Genomic DNA, 10,432 nt, shown 5'->3' on the forward strand with positions numbered 1-10,432 from the left:
CTTACCAATATGCAACTCACCGATGGCGCACAGGAGAAGAATGAGGCACAAACAAGTCAGCTGCAAAAGAGAGGGAGCTGGGGTCAGCGATTGAGATGACTGTCACCCCTAACAACTCTTCAGTCTCATATTTACTGGATACTAGACAGTAATTAACAAAGGAGCTGCAGAAGACTGTACATTAACCATATGCCTTGTAGATAAACAAAAAGGAATATGAGTTATTCATTGATTGTAAGTCTATAGATAAGTAAGAAGAAAGGCAGGATATGCCTGGTCAAGTAGTATAGAATTTATAGTTGAGCAAGTACAGGGAAAGGGACCATCTAATTAACCCCAGGTGGTCTGTGGAGACAGGGAGATAACAGAAAAAAGAAGCAGGTGGCGTTCTACCCTGAGCAGGCCAGGCATTCCCTGCTGCTCCACTTCAAGGATGTATATTGTCCTCTCCCCCAGAGGCCTGTTGCTAGTGCAATATATAGAAGGTTATATTTAAGCATGTTTGCATGACTGGTACAATTTCTTATAAGTTATATTTTAAATAATTCATTGTTCTAAGGGACAGTTATACCAATAGTCTAATTATAAAGAATCGCTGGCAAGTGGGAGCAGACTTGTCTCAAGAGACAAGGGCATCCTCAAGTGCATCATCCAGTCCAATCATAAAGAATGTGGGGTGCTGCTGCCCCTCGGAACAATTTGTTACTTAAACTGTAACCCCTGGAGGATTTTGCTAGTTACCAAGCACATTTAGATATGGCCTTAAAAAATACATATACTGACAACAGGTCTTTGGGGAGAAGGACGATATACGACTGTGAAGCTGTGCAGCTGGGGATACCTGGCTCACTCAGGGCGGAATGCCGCCCCTTCACAGAAGCCGGGCAGCCGGGAACACCCGGCCTGTGCAGGGTGGAACGCCGCCTGCATCGGGGAAGCTGAGCACCTGGGAACACCCGGTCAGTTCAGGGTGGACCGAAAACCGCCTGCTTCCCTTATCTGTTATCGCTCCTTTCTCTTCCCAGAAGCGCCCGTTGTTAGTTAGATGAGTCCTTTGAATGTGCTTGTTTAACTATAAACTTTATCCTCCTTCTTGCTTGTCTGCAAGACAGGATTAACGTTTGACCTTTATCAATCCTTCTATTGGCTATTGTTTTCTATCCAATAAAAGTGAGACTGTGGAGTTGCTCGTGGCAGCCGTCCTTTTCGACTGTTGTCCCTGAAAGACCCTCGATCCGCACCCAAGAAGCAGACACCAAGCCTCCACTGGATGCAGGTTGCAAGAGGTTTATTGGTTACACAGGCGCCTGCGGACGCATCAGCCTTTGTGGACTGAGCGCGCCGGGCTAGGTTGGGGAACAGATTATATAGGGCAAGGGTTGGGGTGGCGGGAAGCGGTGGCGGGAAGCGGTCTTACAGAAGCAGATGCTTGGTTACAGGAATCTGATTGGTAAATTTAAATCAAGCATTGTCAGGCACTGGGTTTAAGGCAAGGACACAACGGTTTGTTCTGGTGGGCCTTGGCTCAGCACTCTGGAAAGTCCCAGGTACACTCTGTTCCTCATTTGTCTTTTCTTTTGACAGACCGGGTGATCACAGACAATAGACATCCTGGTATGTGTTGCCATCCGGCTATGGGGACAATCAAGCCTTCAGCAAGGGGAGAGGGGGTGCTGTGGGGACATCAGGTTACTTAAACAAGCCTTTAGCAAGGGGAGAGGGGTCTTTCATTCCCCCCTTTTTCTTTATCATGGATAGAATCTTATATCCATTCGCCTTGTTTATGAAGCAAGTCAGTTTGAGAGCCGGTCTGTTTAATTAGTTGATATTGCTGCGTCAGCACCATTGTCTGGATTACTGACAAGCAACCTTTTATGAACTGTATGAGTTTATTTAAGATACAGGGGCCGATTGAAAGAATTAGTAGAAGTATAATAAGGGGTCCTAAAATGGTGGATAGTAACGTGGTGAACCAAGGAGACCGATTAAATCAACTTTCAAACCAGCCCTGTTGGGATTCAAAATCCATTTTTCTTTGGGCTAGTCTTTCTCTGAGTTTATCCATAGTTTTTCTAACAATTCCAGTATGATCAGCATAAAAGCAGCATTCCTCCTTGAGGGCTGCACATAATCCTCCTCCTTTTAAGAACAATAGGTCTAATCCCCTCCTATTTTGTAGAACCACCTCAGAGGGGGAGGTTAAGGATTTTTCTAAGGCAGTGATGGATTTTTCTATAGCTTCTAAATCATCAGTCATGGCGGCTTGCAAATGCATAAGCTGGTTACCTTGGAGTAGGGCAGAAGTTCCCGTTCCGATACCTGCCGCTATTCCCCCAATTCCTAGTAATGGCTAATGTTAGGGTAAGGGGCTCCCTTGGATATCTGTTTTTACCCTCATAGAAGTTGAGGATAGTCTCTGAACTGTGGTAGGTGATTCTAGGCCATAGTTGGACTAATACACAGTAATCTGCGGTGGCATTTAGGAGCTGGGCAGAGATACAGGGAGTTAAGCCGATGTTACAAGCCCAATAGGTTCCGTTGGGGGCTTCTAAATAGTAGTTACTGGGAGTGATGGTAGTTGTCATGTTGCATAGTGCCTGATGGGAGGTTGGTATTTTGCCTAAACATAGTCCTTGACCTGTTACTTCAGGGAGAGTTAACTTGTGGCTAGGAGAAGAGGAACAGGTGGGGGGGGGGAGGAGTATGATTGATGAAGCTAGCAGCTGTAGCCATACCTTCATAATAAGGGGGGCTTGACACTAGGCAGAGCCAACAATCCTTAGCAAGAATGGGATTAGAATAATTGAGGGCTTGGTACGCCCCTGTTATCAGGTTAAGGAGTCGATCTCCAGTACCAGGAGAAGGTCTGTCTGAAACCGGTAGTATTGATGAGGAAGCATGGGGGGGGGGGTTGTGCCAGGTGGGATGATGGTGACGGCGGGTGTTAGGCGGGGGCCCTTGGGATGGGGGCTCTCTGATCCGGCAGGACCAAATTAGGCCCTATGGCGGCAGAGGGGGATTCTATAGAGAGTTTTATAGTAAATATGAGTCCCTCATCATAATTTTCTTTATAGAGTCTAAGGCCCCAGCTATACCCTTTTGTCCAATGGACTGCTTTTTTTCCAGACTCTGTGAAGGTAATTTTAAAGGGGTGACATCATGCATTACAGTGGCTTAAATCTCTGTGGGGCCCCAGCGTTCCATCGTCTTTTTGTTCCCAGATATTTTTTATTTCATGGGAGTAGTTGGCTTTTACAGTGATAAAATCCCAATGCGAGATAGGTTTCCAATAGACATCACCTATAGTCTCACATCCCCAGGCCGCGCAGTAGAAGTCATCAGGGCCTCCACATTTATTCAGTCCACTAGCAGTATTACTTCTTGGCGCGGGACAGACATAAAAGGGGAGCGAACTAAGTCTGTAGCGTCGTGGTTTGTTTCCACATCCCCGGTTAGGGGGCGACATTCCACTACTTGTAGGGGATGTCAATGGATTATGGGGTTCATCGTGTTGACCTATGTCCCAAGACCCCATAGCCAGTTTACAGAGATCCGGATACAGGGTAGGCCACCATGTATTAAGGGTGTGTTGGGCCGTAGTGGACCAGATAATTCTCCCCGTTTGGGAGAGAACCTGCCAGGTTAATTGCTTGGAGAGATGTGGACTGGTACCTTTTATAGGGGAAAGGAGAGAGAAGAAGTAAAAGAACAGAACTAATGGCGAACGAGTCTTATCTTTAGCAGGTTTGGGGAGCGTTAGACGGTCCATTCTGAGTTCTGATGATGTTCGGTCTGTCTGTCCGGGTGTCCCGCCTTTACATGGGAGACGTGGATCCAGGCTGCAATCCCGTCAACTTTAGCGCCGTGGGCGTTGTTAGGAGCACCGTATGAGGTCCTTTCCAGCGGGGTTTAAGGTTTGTGGCTCGATGCCTGCGGACCCAGACGGTATCCCCGATTTTGTAGGGATGGGGTCGTGACGGGTTGTTAAGTTCTTCCTGGTGGGCGGCTGCCAGGGGTTTCCAGACCTCTTGTTGCACCAGCTGCAAAGCTTGCAGATGGGCCTGTATGGACGGGGGAGGGGAGTGAGTAGAGATATCTGCCTCAAAGAACGTGACAGTTGGAGGGGGAGCACCATAGAGGATTTCGAAGGGTGTCAGACCATGAGGGCCAAGAGTGTTTCTGGCCCTATAGAGTGCTAAAGGCAGGAGCTGGACCCAATCTTTAGAGCCAGTTTCAAGCAGTAATTTAGATAGAGCCTCCTTGATGGTTCTATTCATTCTCTCTACCTGTCCTGAACTTTGGGGTCTATAAGCACAATGTAATTTCCAATCGATCCCCAAAAGCTTGGCCACCGACTGACTTACCTGGGAGACAAAGGCAGGCCCATTGTCGGACCCCAGTACCTTAGGCATTCCATACCTTGGGAAAATCTCCTCCAGTAACTTCTTAGCAACTATGTTGGCAGTCTCCTTCTTGGTGGGGAAGGCTTCTGCCCATCCTGAAAATGTGTCTAGAAAAACCAAGAGATATTTGTATCCATACATGCCAGGTTTGATCTCGATAAAGTCAATTTCCCAATGTGTGCCAGGGCGGTGACTGCGTATTCAGACTCCTGGTCTGATACTAGTTTTTCCAGGATTGATTTGGGCACACGCTTTGCAATTTGCGGCCGCTTGTCGAAGGAGGAAGTTTCATTTGGGGAAATAGTTTTCTATATTGGCCCTATCCATTAAGGATTTCATTTTGTTTGCACTTAGATGAGTCAGCCGATGGAGGTGATTTATTAGTTCCTCTGCCATTTTAATGGGCATTATGGTTTTTCCTTGATATTCCCATCGGTTTAGGGCCGGGTTGTAATTGGCCCCCAACCTCTGTATGATGTCTAAATCGGTTTCTTCATAATTCCAAACGGGGGCTTTATTGGTTTCCTCTGTCTCAGTGAGGATGGTGACAGTCAATAGTTGAGGCCCTAAAGCTGCCCGTCGGGCTGTTTCATCGGCCAGGCGATTTCCTTTGGCCTCTGGGCTATTTCCTTTTTGATGGCCTGGGCAGTGTATTATGCTCAGCTTTTTGGGGAGAAATAAGGCCTTTAGTAGGGCCAATATTTCAGTCTTATTTTTAATTTCTTTCCCGTCGGAGGTCAGTAGTCCCCTTCTCCGATAAATTTCCCCATGAATATGGGCGGTGGCAAAGGCATATCTGCTATCTGTGTAAACATTAAGTCTCTCACCTTCTGCCAGTTGGAGGGCCTGGGTTAAGGCGATTAGCTCGGCCCATTGTGCTGAAGTGCCTCCTGGTAGTGCACTTGCCCACACAACTTGAGAGTCGGTCGTGATGGCGGCTCCTGCCCGTCATTCTCCATCCTGTAGGTAGCTACTGCCATCCGTGTACCAGGTAAGGTCCGCATCCTTCATGGGCTGGTCAGTTAGGTCAGGTCATGTCCCATGCGTTTCCGCAAGGATCTGGTGGCAATCATGCAAGGGGGCCTCCCTAGGGGTGGGTAGGAGAGTTGCGGGGTTGAGAGTTACCACAGGTCCGAACTGGATCTTGTCTGTGTCCAGGAGGAGGGACTGATAGTGAGTAAGGTGAGCATTAGATAGCCAGCGGTCTGGGGGTTGGCAAATTAAAGATTCCACTGTGTGTGGAGCCAGGATTGTTAAAGCCTGTCCCAAAGTCAATTTGGTTGCATCCTTGATCAGGACCGCTATGGCTGCTATCATTTTTAGGCATGGTGGCCATCCTGCTGCCACGGGGTCTAACTTTTTAGACAGGTAGGCGATAGGGCGTCTCCAAGGCCCTAGTCTTTGAGTTAGAACCCCCTTAGCAAACCCTTGCTTTTCATCGACAAACAGGTCAAAGGGTTTAGTTATGTCCGGCAGGCCTAACGCTGGGGACTTGAGGAGCGCTTGTTTAATATGATCGAATGCCTGCTGTTGTTCGGTCCAGATGAAAGGGGCATCCTGCTTGGTCAAGGGGTACAGGGGAGCCGCTATTTCTGCAAACCCAGGGATCCATAGTCTACAGAAACCCACCGTCCCTAGGAATTCCCGCAGTTGCCTGGGGGTTTGGGGCAGTGGAATGTTGAGTATAGTCTCTTTCCTTGCGGCCCTTAACCATCGCTGGCCGTTATGCAATTCATAACCCAGGTAGGTGACCTTAGTCTGGCAAATTTGGGCCTTCTTTGCGGATGCCCTATATCCCATTTGGCCAAGGGTTCGTAGGAGGTTCCCAGTATCTGTTTGACAGTCCTCCTCATTTGTTGCTGCCAGTAAGATGTCATCAACATATTGGAGTAAGATTAGGGAGGGATGCCTTACCCGGAAATCAGCCAGGTCCTGGTGAAGGGCCTCATCGAATAACGTGGGGCTGTTCTTAAATCCTTGTGGCAGCCTTGTCCAGTTTAACTGACCTGAGATTCCTAATTCTGGGTCCTTCCACTCGAATGCAAAAATGGGTTGACTCTGGGGACTTAATCTTAAACAGAAGAAAGCATCTTTCAGATCTAGGACGGTATACCAGGAGTGGGTCGGAGGCAAGGTGCTAAGTAGGTTATAAGGGTTAGGCACGGTAGGGTGGATGTCTTATACTCGTTTATTGACCTCTCTTAGGTCCTGGACTGGCCGGTAATCATTTGTACCAGGTTTCTTGACAGGTAGTAGAGGAGTATTCCAGGGAGACCGACATGGGGCCAAAATGCCCTGGTCTAATAGCCACTGTATGTGCGGTGTAATGCCTTGACAAGCCTCGTTAGACATAGGATATTGTCTAACATTGACAGGGATGGCTGTTGCCTTCAATTGTATGTGAATGGGGGGCTGCTGGATAGCTAATCCCATTCCTCCTGTTTCCGCCCAGGCATTTGGGTAGGATGAGAGCCAGGATTTTATGTCCCCCTTGGGTTGGGAGGCTTTTTCATGCAGTCTATATTCTTCTTCTAATTGTAAAGTAAGTACATGCAAAGGAGTCCCGTTGGGGCCCGTCACTGTGGTTCCCTTTGGCTCGAAATGGATCTGGGCTTTTAGTTTAGTCAATAGATCCCTTCCCAGGAGTGGGTAGGGACAGTCAGGCACATGGAGAAACGAATGAGAAACTTTACCTGAGGCCAAATGTACTTTCCTTTCCGTGGTCCAATGGTATTGTTTTCCTCCGGTGGCCCCTTGAACCCATGCCGTCCGGTCACTCAATGGTCCTGGGGTTTTGGTTAAGACAGAATGTTGTGCCCCGGTATCTACCAAAAAGGTGACTGGTTGCCCCCCGACAGTTAGGGTTATCCTGGGCTCGGGGTGGGGGAGGGCTCCTGGCCCTGACATCCCTAGTCCTTATCCAGGGCCATTAATCTTGTGACCTGTCTGATATTTTCCTTGGGGTTACGAGGTCTTTTTGGGCAGTTTTTGACCCAATGTCCTATTTCTTTGCAGTAGGCACATTGGTCTCGGGGTTTCTTTGGGCAGTCTTTGACCCAATGTCCTTTTTCTTTGCAGTAGGCACATTGGTCTCGATTTGCCTCCTTGCCTGGCTTTTCTGTTCCTGATCCTTGATTGCCTTGCACTACAGCGGCCAAGATTTTATTAAGTTCTTTATTTCGCTTATGCTCCCATTTGTCTTCCCTTTCCTCAGCTTCCTTTCTTAATCTTTCTTCTCTTTCTTCCTTAGTTTCTCTCTTATTATAAATTTTTTCTGCCTCCTTTAACAAATCTTGCAATGAGAAATCTTGTAAATTCTCCAATCGCTGTAACTTATTTCTAATGTCTGGCGCTGACTGCCAAATGAATGCCATGGACACATTTCCTCTCTGTTCATGACTGTCAGGATTGAAGGGAGTATATCTACGATAAGCCTCCTTAAGTCTTTCTAGGAAAGAAGTTGGAGATTCTTCTGAGCCCTGAGCGACCTGTCTTACCTGAGCCAAATTGGTGGGGCGGCGCCCCGCATTATGGAGGCCTGCTATGAGTAATTGGCGATAAAGATTTAAGTGGGTCCTACCTTCCGCCGTGTTGAAATCCCAGTCAGGACGAGTCAAGGGAAAGGCGGCATCAATCACGTTCGGGAGTTGGGTGGGTCTTCCATCGTCTCCCAGAACATGTTTTCTGGCTTCCAGAAAAACTTTTTGTCTCTCCTCTGTAGTGAGAAGAGTCTGCAAGAGCTGCTGGCAGTCATCCCAAGTGGGTTGATGTGTGATTAGAATGGACTCGATTAAAGCGGTCAAAGCTATGGGGTCCTGTGAGAAGGAAGGGTTATGGGACTTCCAGTTATATAAGTCTGAGGCCGAGAAGGGCCAGTATTGAAGTTGATTGCCTGAACCCCCCCCCCCTTGGCGCAGGGGAAAAAGCTTGGAAGATCTCTCCTGTGTAGGTTCCTTGCGACCCCTAAGTCTTCCCGCCATTGGGGACGGTGAGGGGCGGCGTTCCTCTAGCAGATCACCCGGTTCTTCCTCAGATTCTGAGGAATTTGGTATCTGCGCCGGTGGAGGGGGGTGCCGGTAGGGAGGGGGGTCCTCGGTTAAGAGGTCTATTAAGGGGGAGTCATCAGGAGGAAGGATTCTCTTTGGCTTAGGACGCCGGGAAGAGGTGGAATCATCTATTACAGGATATAAATTGGAAGAAATAGGAGGTTTGGGAGGGTTAGCAGGGCATAGGGGAACAGGAGGAGCGGAAGGCGTTGGGGAAGGGATAAGAGTCTGGAAGGGGCTTAGGCTTTGGATGTGCGAAAGGAGAAACCCAGGGAGAGGGGTCCTCAACTAGATTCTCCCAGACTACTATGTAAGGGACTTGGTCCGGATGGCCCTGGGGTCCCCGACTGAAGACTTGCTCTTTGACCTGTAAGATAATAGAGATGTTAAAGGTCCCATCTCTGGGCCATCCAACATTAAAGGTGGGCCATTCAGAGGTACAGAGGGTCTGCCATTTTCTTCTTTTGATCTCCACTGACAGATTATTAGCTCGGATCTGAACGTCTCTCCAGTGATCTAATGTGAGACTCAAGGGGGTGGTAATGATTTGCCCCATTTTATAACTTTGGAAAGAAGAAAAAAAATCAATTATAGACAGTTAAGGTTTTAATAGGACAATCTAGTCATAGGAGACAAAGCTTTTAATATCTATTTTTATATTCCCTCCCAATATGTATGATGTTGCAGACAAGGGGAGGGGGACCTTTCAGGTGCTGTCCTGCTCGCGTCCCTCGCGGGAACTTAGGAGCGTCTTAGCTAAGGTCTATCCGTATAAACCCCGGACCAGGCTACTCCATGGAGTAGATGACCGTTATGCCGTATGACGCTCCGCGAGACTCAGGGTGCAGCCCACTCAGACTCCGTAGCCAAAGGCAGTGGAGCCACACAAACATTCTTACAGTCAGGCATTCCTCAGATTCAAACAGGTTAGACACCCTCCCTTAAACAAAATGTAACCTTTATAACCAGTACAAGGAACATGTTTAAAGACATTTTGTAGCCTTGGAAAGAAAGACTAATTAATCATAGACACTTAAGAAATTAACAAGACAATTTAGACATAGGAGACAAAAACAGATATCGCTGCGCGGCTTCGGTTCAAAACCGAAAGAACTGATTCGGATGGTCAGGAGGATCCTTCCTGACTCACAGATGGTCAGGAGGATCACAGAGGTTCCTTCCTGACTCACAGACAGTCAGGAGGAGCACAGGTTTCCTCCTGACTCACAGACGGTCAGGAGGAACACAGAGGTCTCCTCCTGACTCACAGACGGCCCAAGATAATGGACCTTCCTAGACCCCCGAGGCGTCCCCCAGGGTGGCAGGGGAGAAGTCCGAGTTCGTCAACTCCTTCTCCAGCTGCCCACAAACACAGATCAACTACGTAGTTGCTGAACGGTCGCAGCGCAAGAACATAAAAACAGACAAACAGAGAGACAGAGACACAGATGCTGGCCAGCTTACCTCCCGGTGGGGATTGGCCGGGGTCTTGGGTGGGATTCCAAGAGATCTCGGTGGAACCTCCAAATGAAAGACCCTCGATCCGCACCCAAGAAGCAGACACCAAGCCTCCACTGGATGCAAGTTGCAAGAGGTTTATTGGTTACACAGGCGCCTGCGGATGCATCAGCCTTTGTGGACTGAGCGCGCCGGGCTAGGTTGGGGAACAGATTATATAGGGCAAGGGTTGGGGTGGTGGGAAGCGGTGGCGGGAAGCGGTCTTACAGAAGCAGATGCTTGGTTACAGGAATCTGATTGGTAAATTTAAATCAAGCATTGTCAGGCACTGGGTTTAAGGCAAGGACACAACGGTTTGTTCTGGTGGGCCTTGGATCAGCACTCTGGAAAGTCTCTAGGTACACTCTATTCCTCATTTGTCTTTTCTTTTGACAGACCGGGTGATCACAGACAATAGACATCCTGGTATGTGTTGCCATCCGGCTATGGGGACAATCAAGCCTTCAGCAAGGGGAGAGGGGGTGC

General features: G+C 48.4%; 1 protein-coding gene across 1 annotated transcript; it reads right to left on the reverse strand.

Moving 5' to 3' along the window:
- Nucleotides 1-4,691: 4,691 nt before the first annotated feature.
- LOC116577985 lies at nt 4,692-9,534 on the reverse strand. Its single transcript, XM_032321791.1, is given in 4 exon segments — nt 4,692-7,283; nt 7,286-8,648; nt 8,683-9,005; nt 9,443-9,534. Coding segments are annotated over 3 exon segments (4,278 nt in total). The 5' UTR covers nt 9,443-9,534.
- Between the last annotated feature and the right edge of the window lie 898 nt (nt 9,535-10,432).

Source organism: Mustela erminea, chromosome 18, assembly GCF_009829155.1.
Source record: "Mustela erminea isolate mMusErm1 chromosome 18, mMusErm1.Pri, whole genome shotgun sequence".
NCBI lineage: Eukaryota > Metazoa > Chordata > Mammalia > Carnivora > Mustelidae > Mustela > Mustela erminea.